This window comes from Trichosurus vulpecula, chromosome 9 (genome assembly GCF_011100635.1).
Source record: "Trichosurus vulpecula isolate mTriVul1 chromosome 9, mTriVul1.pri, whole genome shotgun sequence".
Taxonomy (NCBI): domain Eukaryota; kingdom Metazoa; phylum Chordata; class Mammalia; order Diprotodontia; family Phalangeridae; genus Trichosurus; species Trichosurus vulpecula.
The window spans coordinates 72,053,438-72,078,560 of record NC_050581.1 but is presented as its reverse complement, the minus strand read 5'-3'; the positions used below and the strand labels follow the sequence as shown (position 1 = coordinate 72,078,560).

At 43.1% G+C, this 25,123-nt stretch overlaps 1 protein-coding gene across 1 annotated transcript in view; it reads left to right on the top strand.

Annotated features, from left to right (window-relative positions):
* Nucleotides 1–12,710, top strand: part of LMF1 (lipase maturation factor 1) — a 737,441-nt gene extending 724,731 nt beyond the window's left edge. Inside the window, exon 11 of the mRNA XM_036739038.1 lies at nucleotides 12,466–12,710. Within this exon, the coding sequence (XP_036594933.1) occupies nucleotides 12,466–12,640 (175 nt within the window). The 3' untranslated portion in view covers nucleotides 12,641–12,710. The remainder of the gene's footprint in view (nucleotides 1–12,465) is intronic.
* The last annotated feature ends 12,413 nt before the right edge of the window (nucleotides 12,711–25,123 follow it).

Below are 25,123 nucleotides of genomic sequence, written 5' to 3'. Positions count from 1 at the left end.
AAGGATTCTGAGAGGTGGAAGTGAGGAAGAAGAACATTCTGGGTATGGGAGACAGCCAATTTCAGGGCACAGAGACAGGAGATGGTGACCATTGTGAAGAACAAGAAGGCAAGTCTAATTCAACTGTGGTGAAGGGCAACGTATAAAGGTGGGTTAGTGAAGGGCTTCAAATGCCAAACAGAAGAGTCTGTACTTGATTCAAGAGGCAATCGGAATGACATGGCCAAACCTGAGCTTTAGGACAATCACTTTGGTAGCTATTTGGAGGCATTGAAGAGGGGAGGAGATTGAGACAAGGAGAACAAAGGAGAAAGCAATTCCGCTACTGGGGAGGCTGTGGATGACTTCATGGAGGCAGTGACATTTAGATTTTTGTAATGCCTTTTACATGGCCTTAGTAAAGTCTTCTAAAATAAAGCATCTGTGTACCTATTCTATACACTAACCCATGGACTTTCACAGTCCCATGAAGATTATAGTCTGTTGGGACAGGTAGCCTTCACACCTGCTGCTGCTGCTGGTGTAGAGGACTATTGTACCACCAGACCATGCAATGCTGTTTACAGAAGCAGGACATGTCTACATACTCTAGTTTTCAATGGGTTACTGATGGAACTTCAAAGACATTCCTAGAGTGGCTAGGAATGGCCCTCATCTCTAAGCCTCCCATCAAATGGAAGGAAATTAAATAGTCATAGCTCTTCATCTTAGATACCCATGAAAGAAAGAAAAAGGAAGGTGGGGGTGTGGGCAGTATTTTAATGACCCATCAAACCTCCATGCTTCTTAGACCAGCCTGGAACTGGGATCTTCTTCGAACACAGAGCCATAGAGAAGGCTCTTTTTTCACATTTGCTTCTTTAATGAACTGTTGCTTTCTAGTGATCTCTCAAGTCTTTGAATTACAATTAAGTAGAAAACCCAGAAATAGAAAGAAAGAAAGAAAAGAGGAAAGAAAGAGAGAGAGAAAGAGAGAGAGCCCATGTTTTGGCTTATACCCTCCCCTGTCACCCTGTCAACCATTAATTCTGACAGAAAACACGGTTCCTGTTTTTTCCCTCCAAAAAGCTTTCAGCTGTTAGCAGGAGACAGCTGCGCCCTCTGGAACTAATTACAGCTGTCTGAGAGATTTAGGCTCCAATCGTAACAACTCGAATATTGCTGCTAATTTTTAACACGTACAGTTGGAAGACGTCATAATAGTCTGATATATGAGAGAATCACAAAAGTTCAGTGGCACAGCTGCTACTGGGCATCTGGCAGCATGAATTGGGGGATATTGATTGAAGAAATGGTGCTTATTATTCTTAGAGTTTTCTTTCCCAGTGACCACATGATTTCATGGAGCTGACAGGGCAGGAATGATGGAGTGTGTGTGCCCCTACACCCAGGGAACAGCTTGCATTATGCAGATGGTATTTTTCTGCCCCTGGCACTCATGTTCAAGGCCCAGCCCCTTTCCTCAGCCTCTAGGCTGCCCCTGTACTCCCAACTCAGCAGCCAGAGCTGAAATAACACTGGGGGTTCCCCTGTGGCATGCTTTTGGCTTTGAATTCCAGTACTAGAGTTACCAAAATAATCCACAATCAGCCACTGCTTGCATACCCACCCTGCATTTCATTAGATAATACCATTATCCAGATAACCCAACCTTGCCCAGGGTGCAGCCAGGAAATTTTGCATCTTCTCCTAAAGCAGGAGAGGATGAATCATTAGGGCCATGAGGCCTGTTGTTTGAAGCCACGTTTCATCTTTGCGGCGGTACTTTGCTAAATTACTCAAAATTATTTATCATTTGTATTTCCTAGTGATCTTCCCCCGGGAGATGCATGGCTATCATTCAGTCTGCTCCCTCCCTGGTCTGAGAATCCTTGGCTTCAAGAAGAAGCCATATGGTGAGGGTCAACAAGGAGGCAGAGCCCATGTGTAAAGGTTTCTGGAGTCATCTGGTTAAGCACAGAATCCGGTCATTTAGAACAGGTGAGGAGTCTGCTCCTCTGGTGAACCTGGGTGAGTTAAAACCACATGAGATTCATTAACTCTCCCAGAGCCCCCTAGGACCTTCGGGCAGCTGTGACCTATCCTGAGCTAATGGCCTTCTCATGTTATCAGTAAAGTACTGTTTGTCCACCTAAAGATCTATACTTTCCACTTATTCTTTTCAGTTCAGCAAACATTTACGAAGCTTCTGTTGTGTGTTTAACACTGTGTTGGGCCAATGGGCAAGCTGTAGAATAGAAAGAAGTTGCAGTCCCTGCCTTCAAGAAGCTTATACTCTATTAGGAGAATATGTCACTTACAGAAATAACAGCAGGTAAAAATGTTAAGAGGTAAGAAAGCAAAGTACCATGCAAAATCCACAAGGAAAACAGTCAGTGACAACTGTGGCAATAAGGGAAGGCTTCCTGGAGGCAGTGTTGGTGATGGGGTTTAAAGGATGGGTAAGAATTCTACAAGGGACATGACAGCATTGTAGGCTAAGGGGATGGTTTGAGCAAACACAGGGAAGCCTCTGTTGATTTTTCTTAATTTTGTTGATTAGCTAATATCAGGATCATCATTTGTGGAAGCAAAGGTCAAATTACCCAGCCGGGCCCCATTGCAAAATCAGCCTGTGTTTGTAGTGCGTTTGCTTACTGCAGAATTCTCAGAGCTTCACTGGATGTCAGTGTCATGTTGAGAAGAATTAGTCAGAAGGAAGCAGTTGGAAGGAAGATTTATAGCAAGCTTCTTGGTGAGACATCTAGATATGGATCCACACATTTATACACCTGTACAAATGTACAGAAATCTATAACATATGTAACACATAGTAAGAGTACCACAGAAGAACAAGCAAAGTCAGACGTGAAGTCCAGAGGAGGAAGAAGAATCCTTTTCAAAGAGAGACGGAGGAGGAAGAGGAAGACTCCCAGAGAAGGCGGCATTTGAGACAGGCTTTAAAAGATAGGAATTAAAGGAACAGGTGGGAGGGCGAAGGAATTCTGGCCGAAGGTAACCTGGGAACACAGACAGAACAAAAGGCAGCTGGGTGACTCGGGACAGAGGGCAGAAGACCTGTCTCAGATGCTGCCCGCATGACTCTGGGCAAGTCACTTCACCTCCTTGTTTGCCTCAGCTTCCTCATCTGTAAGTTGGGGATTACAAGAGCGCCTATCTCACAGCGTTATCGTGAGGGTCAAATGAAATGACACGATGATATTATTCAGAAAACCGCAAACAACGGCGGGTAGATGGTACCCACCGGCAGGTAAGAGCTTCCAATAGGAGCAGGCCCCAAGCAGTGACAAACACATCCATACATACAGAGCCTGTGTCTTTGCAGCAGTGTGAAGTCCAGCTTAGGATGTCAGAAACACATCTTCTGTTGCTTCCAGAGCTTCAGGCAGATTGGCAACTGCCCCTTTTGCCACCCCATCCTCATTCCCGACCTGTTAGGAAGTGGGATGGGGAATTCTCCCGGCTCTGAGCCATCACCGTGGAGGGGAAACTGGAGAAGATAACGGCAGAGCAGACGCCCAAGGCCTCCTCCCAGCGCATCCCAAGAGATGCTTATCAGTGGAAGACAGCTTCGTAGTACGTCCTTACTCCTCCCTTGGGGGCTCCAGATATCAGCTAATTTAATTCAACAAGCATTTGTTTCCCCAACTTTGCGTGGGGCACTAGAGATAAAAAAAAAAAAAAAACCAAAAACAAGGCCTCTGCCTTCTAGGAGTCCACATTGGAGGGGACAAGGGGGAGAATATGGACCTAAGTAAATCAACGAGTGTCTGATTTGGATAAGACTTTAGAAGTCATGTAGTCTAAGACGAGGAAACTGAGGCCCACAGAAACTGAGTCATTTTTGAGAGGTTGTACAGTAAAGGCTAGAGCCAAGATCATATCCCCTCCATCACGCCAGCTTCTTCTTGCCCTAATCTGGATCACGGTTTGTCTTTCTCAGGCCTACCCCAAAACAAAACCATCTTGCAGCAAGATCTCCTCAGAGTTTTTACCATGAACACCGATGGGAGGCACACAAAGGCTCTCTCCTCTGCCTCCCTTTCTGCTTAGTCCTCTAGAGGGAAAAACAAAGGCATATGCAGAGGACGACAGCAGGTCTCTGGGTACATCGAGCATTGAAATGAGATTCATCCATGTACATCTCAGAGCAAATTCTAGACTCAGTGAGTGAGTCAGTGAAGCATTTCTTTGAGAGGAAGCACAGGGTAGTAGAAGGAGAATTGAACCCAAAATCAAGTGAGACCCGGGTTAAAATCCCTCCCCTGATATTCACTATCTGTTTAACTGTGAGCAAGTCACGTAACGTCTGACTTTGCCTCAGTTTCCTCATTTGTAGAACTGGGATAACAATCACACCTACCTCACAGCGCCGTACAATGTCCACTTTTATCACTGCTCTTACCCAGAGATAGGAAGCAAGAATTAGGGTGGCGTTTTTGAGCAATCAGGGGTTGGGCTGAAGGTGAGGGGTGGCACTGAGGCTGAGATTCTACCAGTTCCACCTGTACTGAGTCTAGGGTGGAAGCAAGCATTGGGGATGAGGGAGGAAGCAGCTGAACGGCATGGTGACTATCAGCCCTGCCTCTATAAATGCAATAGCAGTGAGATCTGTCACTACCAGGTAGAATGGAGGGGTGGGGGCAGGGAAAGATCCCAAAGGCACTACTCCCACTGAGCTCTACACGAGGTGCAAGTTCCAGGATGTGTGTGTGTATATAAATTAAACCCTGCCTGGACTGTTAATGTATCTATGAGGTTACAGTATCCCATACCTTGAGACAGCTCTCTAATGTGCTGGACATTTGCATCTCTCTTTGGGGTGGACCTTGTAAACAAACGATAATGTAGTCTCCCTCCAAAAGAGAAGCCTTGTTGCCAAGGGTGACTGCAGCTAAGTTGGAGATGCCCCAGGAGGCTTCAGAGAGGCCCTCTTCGGGGACTCCATGGCCACAGTCTTTCTCTCCCCCACCTCGATGGGGTTCACTGGGCCTCCTCACTTTGAAAACATGCTAGTTTGAGACTTGCCTTACTCATTCTCAGGCCAGATCAAAAATCTCTTGTAGGAGTGAGCATAGATCAATTTATCTGTTTCCCAGTTAGAAGGTGTTGAAAAAAATGATAGTGTTTAAACAGTTTCAGGTGCAATTTTGGGTTACCAAACTTATGGGGAGAAAAAATGTTAATATTGTGAAAGCTGAGATGTGAAAGTCAGTTAATCTTCAGTGTGAATTGGTGATGAATTGTTATTATTGGGGCGAATATTTTAAAACAGATGAAATATTTAAAGTTTATAAAATCGTTCCAGAACATGTGTCCTCCTGTCATTTCTTTTCACATGTGTGTTTTACTTGGCAGCCAGAAAACAATTGCGTAGTAAAATGGAATGTGCTCTTGACGGCATTATCTTTTTGGACTCGGTATTGGTTTCATCCCTGGCTCTCAAAGTCTTCTCCAGGCATGGATGAATTCTCCCAGGACCTCTGTGTAACAATGAGGTCATAGGGCCCTCTGTTTAAGGAGAAGGAAGTGATGTTTAGAGCAGGGCAGTACAGTGGGAAACGCTGCACTGGGAATCAAAGCAAAGGGAGGCACCACACCAGGAGCTCCCTACACAAAATCACAAATGCTTCCATGTTTTATGTTTCCTTGGGGTTTGCGTTATCCATCTCACAAATAATAATGATGATGATAGAAGCATGATAATAAATGACAGCTAACATAATAGCTAATAATGTGCTGACCACTGCACAAATATTATTTCATTTGATCCTCACAGCAATGGGCCGTGAGGTAGTTGCTATTAATATAGCCCACTTACAGATGAAGAAGCTGAGGCAAGCAGAGTTTAAGCAACTTACCCAGCTAGCAAGTGTCTGAAGCTGGATTTGAACTTGGGTCTCCTTGACTCCAGGCCTAGCACTCTATCTACTGTACCACCTAAACTGCCCCTGAGCTGAGTTCATGTTAGTTGGGTTCCAGATGATGCTTTTGCATTTGATTTTGTCCCAACCTGTGATTTTATCCATGGAGGAACTCCCAGTGTGGAAACTCCTTTCTAAGATACAAATTAGCAACTCATCCCCAACTGAAGTTCTCTGTGTTCAAAAGTAGCCTGGGGGCATTGGGAGATTAAGGGACTTTTCCCCAGGTCACACAGAATTTAGGTTTACTGGACTACATATCTTTTTTTGACACAGTAGTTTTCCTGAAGAAGTACATGTATGAATAAAATTTCAGTTTTTAAAAAAAAAAACTGCTGCATTGTCCTAGACTTAAGTCATAGGATGTCAGAGCTGGAAGGAGCCTAGAGGTCATACAGGCCACTTTTCCCCCAATATACAGGTGAGGAAATGAAAGTCCAAGGAGGCCAAGAGACTTAACATAGTTTAAATAAAGCTCATGCTATGTAGCAAAGACTCACTAAATAACTAAGATGTTTTTAATTCTAGGAGCATATGAGCCAAGAGTTTCACTATGAATCCCTTTGTTTCTGACTTCTTACTCTTCCGCCCTCTGTGGCTTTCACTTAAAAAGCTGCTGTCATCGATTTCAGTTTGACTCGGTATAGATAGGGTGGTACCCGCTGATTCAGCATTGCCACATTGAGGCCACTCGTCATTTGATGATCACAACATCCTCTTGCCAAGAGATCATAGGCTTAGCCCCCAGGGCAAAAATCTGGGGCCCCCTCTGCTCCAGAGACTATGAGACTCTTCCTGGGGCTGTCACCAGACTGGATGGCCACAATGACAACTCCTCACCTGGCGTGCCACCTTGCTGCCAGAGCCAGTCCTCAAAGGCAAGGACTATGTTATTTTTGTCTTTGTATCATCATCATCAGCCCTTAGCACAGTACCTAATACATATATATGGTAGGTGCTCTGATATATGCTTATATAATGGGGAGAATAGTGACTTTGGTTCGAATTTCCTGTTAGAAATCAGTTTCTTGGCTTGGGTGGAGAATTCAGAAGGGAAACTGTCTCTCAGAGACAAGTTTGAGAATAATCCTGCCATCCCTCCATCCAGTGGTCTGGTTGTCCCTACTTGGCTGAACTCAAGTTCTCTATCTGAGCCCTGGGACCTTATCTCCAGTGAGGGTCACAGACCATTAGGTCGGGCCAAAATGAGACAGTATCACCACCCACCCCCATCTCAGATCGCTGGCCTTGTCTCACTGAGATTGAAGGTCATCTTTCAAAATTCACTAGGGTGGAGTTGGGGAGGGCGCAGAGCCCAAGCCATAATGAGCCCCACGTGTGTGCAGCTTCACACCAACCCCGCTGGAATTTTTAGAGACAGGAATGGAGAGAGCAGAATGATAATCGCATGTTGATAAATCACTTTTCTATAGCAGTCAAAGCTACCTCCTTGGCCAGGCTTTCGAGGCCTTCCACATTCTGGCATCACCTTACATGGGCCTTATCTCATATCACGCCCCTCTACAGTTTGAACATGCCTGCCTCCCTGCCTCTACACACACACTCACACACACACTCACCCTCTTACTCTACCCCTCTCCTCCCACCCTGTCTCTCTGCCTCCCTCCCTCCCCTGTGCCTAAAATGCCCTTCTCCCTCATATCCTTTAAAGCGCTATTCAAATGCCACCTCCTCCAAGAAGCCTTCCCTGATTCCTCGTCACACTTCACATGAAAGTTTGTTTTATGCTTCATATAATATTTTGCATTATTGTTATTTGTACTTGTGTCTTTTTCTTCTTTTGAGGGACCATGTTTTATCTAATTTGTTTACTTCCTCCAGTGCCTAACTCAATGTCCTCAAGATGATAGACCCTTGATAACGGTGAATAATAATTATGATAATAAAAGACATTCCAATAAGCAATTTAAATTTTATAAAGTCCCTTTTACTTTTGATCCTCACAACAATTCTGTGGAGACAGTAATGCACATATTATTATCTCTGTTCTACAAATGAAGTGACTGTTTCCCTGAAGTTACACAGGTATTAAGTAGAAAAGGTTAAGTCTAGGGCCTTCTGACTTCCCATTGCATAAATTCAGATTTAGAGGTGGAAGGAGCCTTAGGAGGATCTAACTCAAACCTCTCACTTTCAATGACTTGTCCAAGGTCAGATAGGTGGAAAGTGGCACAGCCAGGATTAGCACCCAGGTCCTCTGACTCCAAATCAAGGGCTCTCCACCAAGCCATCACATATCCTGCTCAAAGCAATAGCCTTCTCTCCACAAAGTCCGATCTCTCTGCCTTCCTACCCCTGCGTTCCAGAGGAGGCAGATATGTTGACCCCCAAGCCTGAGTCCCTCCACACATACTTAGCTCACATCTGACAAGAACAACATGCCCTCCCTTCACATTCCCCATCTGAATCATCTGGGTGTTAAGAAAGGGTGTCAATGCAACACCAGAGTAGAGGGGAAATGGGAACACTTTACTTAACTGTCTGCCCCCACCCTCACCCTAATATGTACACACTGAAGATAAAGAAAACAGCCCAAGGCTAGACTCAGTTGTGATTTAAGCACATGCAGAATTATTATTTAAAATTTGAAATTAGCAACTTTCCCCTTATAAACAGAGCTTTTGTCTGATTATTTTAAAGCTTACAGGATTTAGCTTTATACAACATAACTTTTTGATGATAAATATTTAGTCAGAAAAAGTGGGAAATCACAGCAGGCAAACCATAGACAAGCACATTCAAAAGAGAGTAATGCAGTTTTCCTTTTAAGGGCTGATCATTATGTGTTTCACCGTCTGTTTGCCAATATATTTTGTGATCCTGATTCTCAAACCCAAGTAGGACATTAAAGGGGCCTTAAGAATGGATTAGCTAGCCCAGTAATTCTCAAAGAGCGGTCTGGATATCCCCGGGGTTCCCTGAGGTATGGTCTGGGAGGTCAAAACTATTTTCATAGTAATAAGGTATTTTAACTTTTAAGTCAGTAACAGTAACACCAACAATAATAATAAACACTTTACAAATATTTCATTTCATTTTCATAACAGCTCTGGGAGGCAGGCACTATTATTATCCCCGTCTTACAAATGAGGAAATTGAAGCAAGGTTAAGTGATTTATCCAAGGTCACACAACTAACTATTCCATGTCTGAGGCTGGACTTGAAAGCAGATTTCCTCGACTCCAGAGCCAGTGCTTTAGCTACTGCACAGCCCTCATAAATGAAAGTTCTTTGGGGAAAGGAGACAGGATCCTCATCGTTTTTAAAAGTATAAGGGGTCCTGAGACTAAAAAGTTTGAGAACCACTAATCTGGTGGAAACAGTCCCGAACTGGGGAAAGACTGCCCAAGGTTATACCCATGGGCCATGGAAGAAGCAGCCCTACCAGCCTTGGCCTGGCATTTCCTTGAAAAGCTGCCACTCTGTTGGCTGGGCAGAGGTGACATGGGGAGAGCCCATCTTCCCACCACCCTATGGGAGACCCCAGAATATAATGGAAAGCTTGCTAGACTTGGAAGCAGAACATTTGGGTTTTGAGTGACACAAAGTGTTTTGTGACTCTGCCTCTGGATGCCTCAGACTTCCTCATCTGTGAAACAGGAATGCTCATGCTTGCATGATCTCTTTTTAAATCTGAAATTGCAGCATAAATGAGAATGGTTGCTATTTCTCTGATGTGAGAAGGTGAGAAGGGGCAGCCTGAGCTTCTCAAATGCCAGGACCTCCACAGCCTTCTCCACCACCCAGTTATCTCAGGAAAGAGCCTGTAGGCCACCTGAACTCACAGCAACTGAGCTATGTAGTAACACTTTAATTATTAACAGGAAACGCTCTGGGAATAACACTTCACCCCCCAGTTGACTTTTATCAACACAAAAACTCCTGAATATAATTAAACCACAGCTGCAGAAGGATCTCCTTTAGAGTGATAGAATCCAGGTTTTCTGAACTAATCCACTCAGATTGGTTGGTAGTGGTGGGCAGAAGGGCCAGGGAGATATTAAATGTATTTAGAGTAGTTAACCAGCAAGCTCCTAGGGAGAAAGAAGGTATAGTCGAGCAGATCACGGCCAAGGCATCACTCACACACAGATTACCCCCCCCCCCCCGCCCCGCCCCACTCTGCAGCTTTGTGCAACCCCAGAGGTGAAGTTTGCAAGGAGCTGTGGAAAAAGAAAAACCGAGAGGGAATTCTGTGAGGAAAGAAAAGAAATCAACTTAAAAAGGGGGGAAAAAGATAGAGGGAGGCCTAAGAGGGGGGTATAAGACAACTGTCCTAAAGAAAGTGAACGAGGTTAGAAAGAATGCAAGAGTATGTGAACAGAAGGGTCCTAGGAAAAGAGAAGAGAAGAAATGAAGGTACAAAACCTCTCGCTGGGTCTACAATAAGTAAGGTTTTGGGGGCACAAGACACGAGACCACGAAGGACTTTCCTTGGAATAGACGTTATTTTTCTATATTCAATCAGTTGCCAAATCTTGCCATTTCTGTCTCTCTAGCATCTCTTCTACATGTTCCCTTCTCTCCATGCACACCGAACCTCCCCACCTTTTCTGGAGTATTGCAATGGTCTCCTCATTGGTCCCGGTGCCTCCAGTCCTTCCTCCACCCAAGGGGATTATCCTGAAGTGTAGGTTTTACTTTATCAAACTCCAGCAGCTCCCTATTACCTTCAGGATCGAATATAAACTCCTTTCTTTGCCACTTAAAGCTCTTAACAGCCTGGTCCCTCCCTATCCTTCCAAGCTTCCTACACACTACTCCACTCCATGCACTCTATGATCTGGTCACACTGGCCTACTGGCCCGATACTCATATGTGATACTCTCTCTCCCTTCTCCTTACGTTTGCATTGGCTGCTCCCCCTGCCTGGAATGTTCTCCCTCCTCACTTCTGTAGGAGGCCATTCCCTCTAGATGACCTTCCCTCTATTCTGTTTCTATCATGCATGTAACTGTTTATGTATGTGTTGACTCCCCCACGAGAAGACAGATTCATTTTGGGCATGGTCTGTTTTCACCTTTTATTGATATCCCCAGAACTTAACACAGTGCCTAACAGATAGTAAGCAATTAGTAAGTGCTTGTTTATTAATCTATCTTGAAAGGAGTTCACACAGCATAAAGTTTTAAGAAAGGTAGTTTGATGTTGCAGAAAGAACACTGGACTTAGAGTCAAAAGGCCCAAGCTTAAGTCCTGCCTCTGGCTCATACTAGCCCTAGAACATTGCTTAAGTCACCATCCCTCTCTGAGCTACAGTTTCCTCCCTCCCCACTGGCTTAGCCTCTGAGAATCCTGGCCTGATGGCTTCAGCAGCGGAGGAGGACTTCAGAGGGCCAATGCAAGCCTTTGGAGAAGCTTTGGTGCCATTTGAGACCATGAATTTAGCCCAATGCCCATTGCTTTGATTTGAATTGGTAACATTTCTGCTATCTTGCCTACAGCTGGATGATATCTACACCCCGGAGCAGGCATATCACTATTAGAGCAGGACAGCCTGCAGACACTGTCTGTGCTGATTAATGCATTGCTTTGTCTGGACTGGTGGAGCAGCCCAGGTTAAAGCCCAATTCTGCTGGAATTGTGTGTGTAATGTTTAGTAGCCGAACAGAGCAATTGTGAATGGATTGTGCAGTGATATAACTCTGACATTTTTACATTGCTCTTGACCTTATTAACTTACCCAGCCAGTAACGCAGAGTGCTCCAAAGTAGTCCAACTCCAATGCAGAACACAAGGTTGTATTTCTGGCACTTGTCGGCAGTACCATACATCAAGGAGGAAAGCGTAGGACAGGGCTGGCTAATGCTACGCCATGCGTGCCTTGGAGAGTGTTTCATGTGACTGATGAATACTTCTTTCTGCACTTTGGAAAATCTACATTTCTGTCAGCTCTCCAATCAGGCCAGGAACAGATGCTCTCTGAGGAGGCCAACCAACATCCACTTGTTAGTAGAGAGGAGCCGGGAGGTGCAGAGGTGGACAACATGGCACAGAAAAGAACACTTGAGAAGAGCATAAAGGATGGGCCATTTAAAGCCAGTTTGACATGAGTTTGAGATTACAGAGAGGCTGAATTTTCTTTCCACCTTCTGGGAAATGGGAACACTCACTGCACCTTTGCCACTGACTGGCTGTATGATCTGGGCAAGGCCTTCAACTCCTCGTGGCCTTACTTCCCTCCTCAGTGCCCCTCAAATTCAGGGATGTTATGATTCAGTGTAACATCCAGGATCCCTTGGAGCATGGTGGCCCCAGCCTGGTTCAGAGAATCATTTAGCTGCCAAAGACCTCATTAATAATAGTTCCTTATTGGGAACTATCTCAGCAGCAAGGCTGAGAATGAGGCAGGCATTGGAATAGGAGGCAGGGATTTCTCCTGAAGAAATGAGGATGGAATTTGCACGGTCACTTATTCTGCTGGATTTTTTCTAAGGACAGATGTCATTCTCCTAACAAGGTTCCCCTTTAGTAGCTTTCAGAAGCAGGTAAAAAGAGAACTTTTTGTTTTTTCTTTCAGGTGGATCAGAGGAGAACACTATAAATACAAGTTCAGCCGCTCAGGGGGAAAGCATGCTGCCGAGGGAAAATGGTGGATCCGAAAGAGAATTGGCCCCTATTTCCCTGCAGTCAATCTCAAGGGGCTGAAGGATTTCTTTAAGTCAAGGGACTGGCCTCACCCAGGACATGGATAAAAGACAACCTTCCAGGTCTTCCCATTATATTTGAAGTCTTGCTTTTTAATAAAGCCCAGAAGCCACACTGCATTTGACTCTTCATTTTGTAGGATCAGAACACAATGTTGAAGCTGGAAGGAACCTTAGCAACCACCTAACTCAACCCTCATATTTTACAGATAAGAGTCCTTGTCTCGGAGCCCAAGATGCCTTCCCCTGAACCATACACTGTCTCTTAATCACTCTATGCCAAAATAGGCTTTGCAGATTGTTTTCCAGCACTATTAGCTGCTACCACAACCACCCTATCCATAGAATCCCCAGTGTTGGAAGCACATGCAGACTCTTTGATTCTTATGGCCTCTATTCCTGATCCTCTATGGCCTCCTACCCCTACATTTCCACAGAGATCAGTACGATCCACTCAGATTTTCTCGACCATGTGCACATTACAGATTTCTATGAAACATTAGACTTGTTCAAGTCCTTGCATCACAGCAGGATGGACAAGTTTTTTATTATGCTGATTAGAGTTCTTGTTGAGTTCAGGTTGGTTTTATTCAGAACCCACTAAACTTCTTATGGAGCCTTGATCTCTTCCCAGGCCCTACTTGCCGAAGTTGGTCTAGATTTCCTATCTTTAGCCTCTGTATGTAGTCCCTGTAACCCAACAGCTAACAGCCCTCCATCTGACTTAAAACACCAGATGGAGGTTCTAAGTTGGCCTCCGGGCAAAGTCTCTTAGCCCTACACATTAATTTTAGGGTTGTCTTTCCCACATGGCTCATGGTAGGCAGCCCTAGTAGAAAGAATCCTGGACTGGACATGAGAAAAACTGGGCTCAAGTCTTTGCTCTGCCACTAGCTTATTGTGCTGAACTTCTCCACTCTCAGTCTTAGTTTCCCCATTTGTAAAATAAGAGGGGATTAGATCAAGTGATCTCTCAAGACTTCTAGCTCTTACACTTGGTTCACAGCTTTATTTTTTCCTTACCAGACTTGTAATTTCATTGGCTTAGGGAATTCTCTAAGAAACTCCAACTACCAATGCTTATAAGTTACTTGGGCCTGGGACGCTGAGTTTAAATGGTTTGTCCAGGGTCACACAGTACATACAGATCTAAACCTCAGAATCGGAATTGGACCTGGAGTCGGAAAGACCTAGATTCAAATCCCACTTCTGACATTTGGACATGTACTCATTGGCAAATCACTTAATCTCTCAGAAACTCAGTTTCCTTATATACAAAATGGGGGTAGTAAGTAGTACCTGTATTACCCACTATTTCACAGAGTTGCTATGAGGCAATAAATGAAATAATCTAGAGTTCCAAAGGCCTTAATGGAGTTTTAAGCTTTACTAACTTAAAACTCCACTAAGACTTTTGAGCCACCCTGTGCGAGACACATCACAAACCCTAAAGTGCTTTGTAAACTTAACTCTGATTATTTTACTAATTATAATTACTTCCCCAAGAATAGGTAAAATTGGAGTTAAAACTGCCTTCCCAACTCCCCTTACAAACTTCTCTTCCCTGTATCACAGATGCAGCCAACCCCTCCCAGAGGTAAGGGAAGGGATTAACTTTGACAGAGTGAAGACAGCATTCGTTTTCTAGTTGGATTTTTCTGGGAAGTTCATTCCCACAGCTCCCCAAAGCCCTTCTCATTGACACTTTCTTCCTTGTATTTATGCCAACTTTTATGCCCCTGTGTCCCTCTCCAGATGGAGCCAAAAGGACTCCTTTCTAGGGCTCCCCATGGACATTCCTCACATCGCAGCTTCTTTCTCAGTGACTGTGGAGACGGAGAGCTACAATGAAAGGCAATTACAGCCAACTCCTAATTATCTGGACTAATAGGGACCGGAGGATCCTGGGTAACTGAAATTCACTGAGAATTCTTAAACCTCACTTCAGCTCAGTTACCTCCTCCCCCACTCAACCATTTACCAGAGCTTTGATTCACAAAGAACAACAGAGCTGGGTTTGGAATCCATATTTTTCTTTCTCTAGCCTAACCTCTGGAGTGCAAGGTCAGGGGTGAAGGGTGGGAGATCAGGCAGGAGGAAGAAGGGAAGTAAGATGCTTGATGAACTCGCAAGCTAGACTGTCAGTCCTTGAATAATGGAGAGTTTCTTCTCTCTGGGAATAAACAAATGATACTTTTCTTAATCCATTTTTAGCCAATTGTGCCCTGCTTTTTATAAGCAACAAATCAGCTGGATCACAGCTCGCTCCCCCTTCACTTCCACTCCCCTTGAATAGGGGGTGGGGGACCTGACTCAAAGCTGGGAACATCCTACCTTTTCTTCACTCTTGTCTATATTGTCCTGGCAGTACCTAAAAGTATAGAATTTAGGGCTGGAAGGGACCTTAGAGACTGTCTAACCCAACCTCCTTCATTTTCCAGATGAAGAAGAGAGAGGTTAAATGATTCTTCCTTTCTGTCCTCCACATGGGTCATTTGTGTTTATTGTCAGAACTCCTTTCTTGCCAGAAGTCTGCTACTATTCCTCTTGGGCTCAGAATGAGCCAGTTGTCAACCATGCAAAAGCAACAAAAAGCACTTTGCCACAGGCAAGAGGAAGATCAGAAAAGAGATAGGCCCAGCAATGGGGACAGAACACCAAGATGATAACTGATGTTTGTGAAAAAGGAAATTAACTCTTAAGATACTTCTGTGTTTTCTTCAAAAGAGAATGCATCTTTGGACTGAGAAGGATAAGACGAACATGGTTAAGAGGGAGGGGAAACCCAGGACAGGCAAGGAGGGGGTGAGAGATCATTTGTCTGTCCTCAATAGGTTAAAGTCACCATGACTAGATGAGCTGCCTCTGAAAGTAGTGTAAAAACAGAGGTGTGAATGGTAGTGTGTAGTCGGTGGTCATTTTGGAAAGACTGCAGAGGCCAGAAGAGGTGCCTCAGGGCTAGAGAAATACCAGTAATGTCCCAATTTCCAAAAAAGGAAGGAAATAAACTTTGCAAACTACAGACCAATAAGATTAGAAAATGTACTTGGGAGCATTTAGAAAGGGATCATTAAGGGCCAACTTGGCTTCATAAGGGCCATGCCTTGCACACAGTAGGTGTTTAATAATGTTTGTTGAATCTAAGCATTCTTGATATCAAATAACAAATTCTAAATAATGATAGCTGTGATCAATGAAGTAATTGATAAACATGAAGTGCTAGGCACAGTGCTAAGTGCTGGGGACAGAAAAAGAGACAAAAGATAGTCCCTGACCTCAAGGAACTTACAATTTAATGGTCCTATTTGGCATGTGTTTTGTTAAATAGAAAAGCTCTTTCTTTTTAAAGGTCGCATAGTGACCTTAGACCCTGATGGGCCCACACCATTCACCGGTTCCCAATTGGGACTATTTCAACTTCAGCTTGGTTCACAACTGGCTATATTCAGTAACACTAGTGAGTCAATAAGTAGCAATCTTGTTTGCCTATGTATTTAAATCCAAGGAGTGGTGGAGCATAGAAAGTATAAAATGACCAACCATCCTTTAAAATCCTGTACTATTCTAGATGTAAGTATAAAACAAGAATGGAATTCCATATGGACAGCCAAGATTTTTACCCTCATCTTTGATTGAATATGGTACTCCTTGATTACCACATTGTTACACATCTGGCTTATTCTGCTCAGAGAATAATATGTAGAAATACTTCTGTTGACTAATGTGAATTGGAAATGGTATTCTCCAATTAACTAAATTTTCTGACTTGCTGAGAGTTTAAAAACACCTTTATGTTAATAGTTGCAAACATGCAACATGCCAAAAATGTTCTTTAGCAATACTCTTTTAAGAGAAGTCCATGTCATGGAGTTGCTTCCCTATGAAAAGACCCACACCTGGTCCTTTCCAGAATAAGGCCATTTGCCTTAGGAGAAAATGATACAAAATTTCACAAATGCCTATGATTGCAATCCACAATTAGGTTTTTAAGCACCCTATGTAACAAATTTTATGCTTAACTTTCTACTGTTTTGGAAGAAGTCTACTGGAGTCCAGTTCAAAAAGCAATTTCCATTTGGAAAGGTTCTTGTTTGCATATAATATTCTCATTGCAAAAACACTGCAGAATATCCGCAATGAGATCTTTAATCACTCAAATTAAATATTCACACAAGAAAAACCAAGTGGAAGTGTGGAAGAAGCTACCTGTCAGATGTATGGATAAGGGAATATTTCATGACCAAACAAGAGACAGGGAGGTTTACAGGAGGCAAAATGGGCAAATTTGATTATATAATGCAGCATTTAAAAAATTTACACAGGGGGGGCGGAGCCAAGATGGCGGCTGGTAAGCACGGACTAGAGTGAGCTCCGTACCCAAGTCCCTCCAAAAACCTATAAAAATGGCTCTGAACCAATTCTAGAACGGCAGAACCCACAGAACAGCAGAGGGAAGCAGGGCTCCAGCCCAGGACAGCCCGGATGGTCTCTGGGTGAGCTCTATTCCACACGGAGCTGGGAGCTGGGAGCTGGGAACGGAGTGGAGCAGAGCCCAGCCTGAGCGGCGTGGACGATCCAGACCAGAAGCCTGGCGGAGGGGGCCCTAGCGCCCTGAATATGTGAGCTGCGGCAGTTACCAGACCCCTCGACCCACAAACACCAAAGACTGCGGAGAAGGTTAGTGGGAAAAGCTGCGGGAGTGGAAGGAGTTCGGGGTTCGGCTTCCAGCCCCGGGGGCAGCGGAGGTGGGGCAGTTACAGCTGTTGTTACTTCCGGCTCCAGGCCCACCTGGTGGGAGGAATTAAGTGGCAGATCACAGCAGGGGTGCACAGCCTGCCGAAGATCTGAGCCCAGTCTGGACTGGGGGTCCTTGGGGAAGGAGGAGTGCGGCTCTGATAGAGCTGGCACCTCCCCCCCAAACGTAGAACATAGAACTCTGTAATCTACAAGCAGTCATACCCCACTGAAAAACTCAAGGGTCAAGTTAGTTGGTTGGGAATATGGCCAGGACGCGAAAACGCGCCCAGATTCAGTCTCAGACTTTGGATTCTTTCTTTGGTGACAAAGAAGACCAAAACATACAGCCTAAAGAAGACAACAAAGTCATAGAGCCTACAACCAAAGCCTCCAAGAAAAACATGAACTGGCCCCAGACCATAGAAGAACTCAAAAAGGATTTGGAAAAGCAAGTTAGAGAAGTAGAGGAAAAATTGGGAAGAGAAATAAGAAGGATGCGAGAAAACCATGAAAAACAAGTCAATGACTTGCTAAAGGAGACCCAAAGAAATACTGAAAAATACACTGAAGAAAACAACACCTTAAAAAATAGACTAACTCAAATGGCAAAAGAGCTCCAAAAAGCCAATGAGGAGAAGAATGCCTTGAAAGGCAGAATTAGCCAAATGGAAAAGGAGGTCCAAAAGACCACTGAAGAAAATACTACTTTAAAAATTAGATTGGAGCAAGTGGAAGCTAGTGACTTTATGAGAAATCAGGATATTATAAAACAGAACCAGAGGAATGAAAAAATGGAAGATAATGTGAAATATCTCCTTGGAAAAACCACTGACCTGGAAAATAGATCCAGGAGAAATAATTTAAAAATTATTGGACTACCTGAAAGCCATGATCAAAAAAAGAGCCTAGATACCATCTTTCAGGAAATTATCAAGGAGAACTGCCCTGATATTCTAGAGCCACAGGGCAAAATAGAAATTGAAAGAATCCATCGATCGCCTCCGCAAATAGATCCCAAAAAGAAATCTCCTAGGAATATTGTTGCCAAATTCCAGAGCTCCCAGATCAAGGAGAAAATACTGCAAGCAGCCAGAAAGAAACAATTTGAGTATTGTGGAAACCCAATCAGAATAACCCAAGATCTGGCAGCTTCTACATTAAGAGATCGAAGGGCTTGGAATGCGATATTCCGGAGGTCAATGGAGCTAGGATTAAAACCTAGAATCACCTACCCAGCAAAACTGAGTATCATGTTCCAAGGCAAAATATGGACTTTCAATAAAATAGAGGACTTTCAAGCTTTCTCAGTGAAAAGACCAGAACTGAATAGAAAATTTGACTTTCAAACACAAGAATCAAGAGAAGCATGAAAAGGTAATCAAGAAACGGAAATTGCAAGGGACTTACTAAAGTTGAACTGTTTTGTTTACATTCCTACATGGAAAGATGATGAGTATGATTCATGAGACCTCAGTATTAGGGTAGTTGAAGGGAATATGCATATATATATATATATGCATATATATATATATATGTTTAAGTATATATATAAGTGAATGTGAATGTATGTATGTATCTATGTGTATATGTATGTATGTGTATATATATATATATATATGTAAAAGAGAGAGAGCAGACACAGGGTGAGTTGAGGATGAAGAGAAGATATCTAAAAGAAATAAAATGAAATTAAGGGATGAGAGAGTAACATACTGAGAGAGGGAGATAGGGAGAGATAGAATGGGGTGGATTATCTCCCATAAAGGTGGCAAGAGGAAGCAGTTCTATGGGAGGAGGGGAGAGGACAGGTGAGGGGGGAATGAGTGAACCTTGCTCTCATCAGATTTGGCCTGAGGGGGAATACCATACATACTCAGCTGGGTATCTTACCCCGCAGGAAAGAAGAGGGAGGAAGATAAAAAAAAATAAAAGGCGGGGGGATGATGGAGTGGAGGGCAGATGGGGGTGGAGGTAATCAAAACAAACACTTTGGAAAGGGGACAGGGTCAAGGGAGAAAATTCAATAAAGCGGGATGGGTTGGGAAGGAGCAAAATGTAGTTAGCCTTTCACAACATGAGTATTGTGGAAGGGTTATACATAATAATACATGTGTGGCCTAGGTTGAATTGCTCAACTTCTTAGGGAGGGTGGGTGGGAAGGGAAGAGGGAAGGGAATTTGGAACTCAAAGTTTTAAAATCAGATGTTCAAAAACAAAAAAACTTTTTGTATGCAACTAAAAAATAAGATACACAGGCAATGGGGCGTAGAAATTTATCTTGCCCTACAAGAAAGGAAAGGAAAAGGGGATAAGAGGGGAGGGGGGTGATAGAGGGGAGGGCTGACTGGGGAACAGGGCAACCAGAATATACACCATCTTGGAGTGGGGGGGGAGGGCAGAAATGGGGAGAAAATTTGTAATTCAAACTGTTGTGAAAATCAATGCTGAAAACCAAATATGTTAAATAAATAAATTGCATTAAAAAAAAAACTAAAAAAAAATAAAAAATAAAAAAAAAATAAATAAAAAATTTACACAAACAAAATCAATGTAGGTAAAATTAGAAAAGGAGTAAGAAACTGGGAAAAATCTTTGCAGCAAATTTCTCTGATAAAGGTCTCATTTTTAAAATATATAGAGAACTGAGTCAAATGTATAAAAATAACAATCATTCCCCAATATATAAATGGTAAAAGTATATGAACAGGGAATTTTCAGAGGAAGAAATCCAAGCAATATTCATATAGAAAAAAATCACCAATAACTATAAAAATTAAAATTAAAACAACTCTTAGATACCACCTTATATCCATCAGATTGGCTAAGCTGACAAAAAAAGGAAAATAACAAGTGTTAGAGGGGCTATAGGAAAATTTACTTTAATGTACTGTTGGTAGAGCTGTGAACTAGTTCAGTATTCTGGAAAGCAATTTGGAACTATGTCCAAAAGTCTGTTAAACTGTGCATACCTTTGACTCAGAGATACTGCTATTAGGCTGATACCTCAAAGATTCAATTCCACAAACATTTATATTATGTGCCAGGCACTGTGCCAAGCACTGGAGATACAGAAAGAGGCAAAAGACAGTCTCTGCCATCACAGAGCTTACAATCTAATGGGGGAGACAATGTGCAAAAAAATATATACAAAGCAAGCTGTATAAAGGATAAAAAGGAAATATTGACAGAGGGAAGACACTGGAATGAAGAGGCGTTGGGGAAGGCTTCCTGTAGGAGATGGGATTGAAGCCAGGGAGGTCAGTGATCAGAGTGAAGGGTGGAGAGCATTCCAGCATGAGGGACAGCCACAGAGAATGCCCAGAGCTGAGAGATGGAGTGTCTTGTTCATAGAACAGTCAGGAGGCCAGTTTTGGGGGACTTAGGTGTAAGAAGCTTGGAATGCTAGGAGGGGGCAATGTTATAAAGGACCTTGAATGCCAAATAGCATTTTGTATTTGCTCCTGGAGGCAGTAAGAAACCACCAAAGTTTACTGAGTAGAGGAGTAACATGATCAGACCTGCATTTTAAGAAGCTTACTTTAGCAACTGAAGGAGGATGCTTTGGAGTGGGGAGGAACTTGAGACAAGCAGATCCAATAACAGGCTCTTGTAATAAACCAGATGTGAGGTGATAAGGGCCTGCAATAGAGTAATGTCAGTGTCAGAGGAGAGAAGGGAATAGGGAGAAGTGTATTCAGGAGATATTGCAAAGGTGAAATCAGCAGGCTGTGGCAACATCTTGGATATGGAGGGTGAAAGATAGTGAGGAATCCAGGATAACTCCTGGACTGTGAGCCTGAGGGACTGGGAAGACAGCTGCCCTCTACAATAATGGGGGTGGGGGTGAGGGTGGTCAAGGGGAAAGATAATGAGTTCTGTTTTGAATATGTTGAGTTTAAAATGTTATATTATGAAGGCAGAATTCATGATTTCAAAGAAAATCATATATATGCCTGAATGGTTCAGAATCGCAGGATGTAAGGAATTCTCTAAGTAGAAGGCAGAAGAATTAAAGCATTTATTCAAGCTCCGAAGTAGCAGACCCACAAACCAGTGTCCCCAATTCTATATCCTGGCCAAAAGCTTCCAGGCCCAATAAGTCCGCCTCACAAGAGTAACCAGGGGGTTACAGAATAACATGATGACATTAAACCAAATCATATTAGTGCTTCTCCCCTCTGGTAAGAAGATTACCCACTGGCCTCAAGCCCTTGCTCAGCACTCTCTGGTCCGCACTCGGGTCAGCCCTGCTCCCAGCAGCACCCGCTGCTTCAGCTCCTTTGGCTTCGGTGCTGTCACTGGCTCCAACATGTCTCAGTCTTCAAGCTGTGTTCTCTCCTTTTACACAGTTTCAGATGTCATCAAGCGTAGTCTGAGCGACCGGAACTTAAGCTCCTATGATTGGCTCTGGTCTTAGCGCCTCCCCTTAGGACCCTGGGAGCTTCATGCCCACATGGGCTTAGCACCTAATAATCAGGGGTTTGGGTCAAATTTAGGAGCAAAGATCTAATCAGACCTTCTTAGCTGGCCCTGCCCCTCCCTTAGTCAGCCACACCTGGGGCCCCACCTTAAGCCTATTCAAATGGACGGGAAAGAGCTTCTCACGTACTGATTGCCTTAACAGATGTCTACTGGACATCCAAATTGAGACATCTAAAAGGCAGTTTGAGATGTGAGATTAGAGGTCAAGGAAGAGATTGGGACAAGGAAGGTAGATTTGAGAATCATTAGCATAAAGATGGTGATTAAATCCTTGGGAGCTGTTAAGATCACTGAGTGAAGTAGTATAGAGGGAGAAGAGAAGAGAACCCGGAAGGAACACTGAAGGACACCTACACTTAAAGGGTATGATCTGGAGGAGGATCCAGCAAAGGAGACAGAAGAGTGGTCAGATAGGTCAGAGGAAAGCCAGGAGGGAGTGGTGTCCTGAAAACCTGGAGAGAAGAATCAAGGGACAGTGATCAACAACGTCAAAGACTATAGTGAGGTCAAGGAAAATAAAGACTGAGAGAAGGCTGTTGGATTTGGCAACTAAGACACCCTTAGTAACATTAGACATAGTAGTTTTGGTGGAATGAGAAGGTCAAAAGCCAGGTTGTAAGGGGTCAGTTAAGAAGAAAATGAGAAGAAAATGGAGGCACCTTGTGTAGATGGCCTTTCAGAGGAGTTCAGCTACCAAGAGCAGAAGAGATATTGGATGATAGCAGGAATGGAATGACAGGATAGGGGAGACATATGCATGTTTGTAGTCAGGAGATCAAAGAAAGAGGAATACAAAAATATTTACAGCAACTCCCTTCATGGTGAGAAAGAATTGGAAACTGAGGAGGTACCCATCAATTGGTGAATGGCTGAACAAGTAATAATATATGAAGGTGATGAGATGCTATTGTGCTATAAGAAATGAAGGGGATGGTTTCAGAAACACCTGGGAAGACTTGTATGAAATGATGCAAAGTGAAGTGGGTAGAACCAATACAACTATTTGTACAATAACAACAGTATTATAAAATAAACAACTTTGAAAGATTTAGGAGCTCTGACCAACCCAATGACCAGCCACAATCCTAAAGGACTTGTGATTAAACATGCTATCCAGCTCCGGATAGAAAGCTAATGGACTCAAAATGCAAATTAAAGCATATTTTCTTGTCTTTCTTTTTTTTAGGGGGCAGGGTGGAGGACATGGCCAAAATGGCAATTTGTTTTGCATGACTATACATATTTGTAATGAGTTTTGCTTTATCTTTCTTCAATAAGTGAGGGTGGGAATGGAGGGAAGAAGAAAATTCAGATTTGAAAATAAAATGAAATTGCATCTTAAAATAAGAAAGAAAAACCAAGTAGATCAAGAATGATTTTGTCCAAATTACGATATGCAGTTATCTGGACATTTCCCTATCAGTTCATATATCTGGGACAATTACTGAAAATGGAATTTAAAAATGGAAGAGAATGGGCTGGATTGACTTCAGGAAATGGTCCAGTGCTTTTGAGGACCCCAAACCTCTCCTTGAAAAAATGACCACCTTTTTAACACCAATATTCTTTCAGGAATTTTGTAAGTTTAAATGTCATACAACTTGATAAAAAAAAAACCCACAACCTCCAAAAAAAGGAAAGGCTCATGGTGGATGTGAATAGACTTGAACATACTACAAATGATAAATTACATAGAAGAAGCTGCATAAATGTAATCAAAGACATGTATGACAAGAAAAATGGGCCTGTCATGCAGCTAGAGTAAGGAACAACTGATACATAACCTACATGCTCTGAGGAGCCAAAAGAGAGGAGTAGGAAGTCGAAGGACAGCTTAACTCTACCCCACAACACTTCCACACAGATTAGGAAAATGTACCAGACCAGTCCTGATCAGGAAATCTAAGGGAAAAAAATCACAAGGATTTATTTTTCCAATCCAGGTCATCAGAGAAATAAACAGAAAGGTCTCTGGATGCTGAAGACAAACTCTAGCCAGAAATGGCCATGCGGAACACTCCAGTGTTGGGAGAGGTTATGCACCAGCAAAAGAAAAGGCCCCAGATCAGACACAGGGGGGCTACCTTGAGAAAGGTGAAAACATAGGTACTCTGTCACTCACTACCCAGTTCCTGGTCACATATCCAGAGCAGACTGAGGAGACATGCACCTTGGGATGATGTTCTGGCCCAGTTTTGGCTGGATACTGATCATAGATCAAGTTCAGAAGAAGCTTTGTTGCTCAGATACCAGGAACAGAAAAGAGTCTTAGTTCCAGCTTCCAGACAAGTCTGAAGCCTACAGCAGAATAATGAGGGCAGGAATCCCAGACCATAGAGGAGGCTGCAGTTCTGTCACTGAACTAGTAAAACTTTCTTGTTGGCTGACAATGGCTAAATCTCTCAGCAGTCTACTAGAACATCAGCTAGGGAAAGTCCACAGGTATGTTGCTTAGACCCAAAACAAGGTCAGGAACTTGTAGAGCTCAAAATGGGGAAGGAGGTAGTCATCAGACTTTTCCCTAGATCAGAAAATTTGCAGGTCCCAAGCATAAGCTATGCTTGAGAGTTGAGAATAACATAACAACACCTCCAAGAAAGCAGCAACAGGACCCTAGAGTATACAAGCTCAGCCTAAACATTCCCAACAAAAGCAGATGCTGGCTATAATATAAAATCTGACTCAATAAGAAGTTTAGAAGAATAAGCAAAAAACAAAAAATCCCACCATAAAAAACTATTATGGTGGCAGGGATGCTGCAGACATAAATCCAGAAGAAAAGGATGACTCCAAAACATTCACAAGCAAAGTCTCATAGAAAAGCACAACCTGGGCATGAGTTCAACTAAAATTCCTGGAAGAGATGAAATGGGAGTCGAAAAATATTTTTAAATGTTTTATAAATGAAATGAGAACATTACAGAAAAAAAGAAATGAGAACTATGGATGAAAGAATTAAAAAGGAAATTAACAGCTTGGAACAAGAGGTTCAAAACCTTACCCAAGCAACAAACTATCTGAAAATGAGAGTGCACTAAATAAAAGATAATGAATCCATGAGACAACAAAAAAAAAATTCCAAAAAAATCAAAAGACTGAAAAATATAGAAGGAAATACAGGCTATTTCATAGTCCCCTTCCCCCCCCCACCCCCCGCCAAAAATGACCTGGAAAAGATATGGGAGAGATGATTTAAGAACCATTGGACCATCTGAAAGCCATGACCAAAAAAGAACCTGGATATCACATTATAAGAACCCTTAAAAAAAACTGCCCAGATCTCTTAGAACCAGGGTATAAAGTGATGAAAGG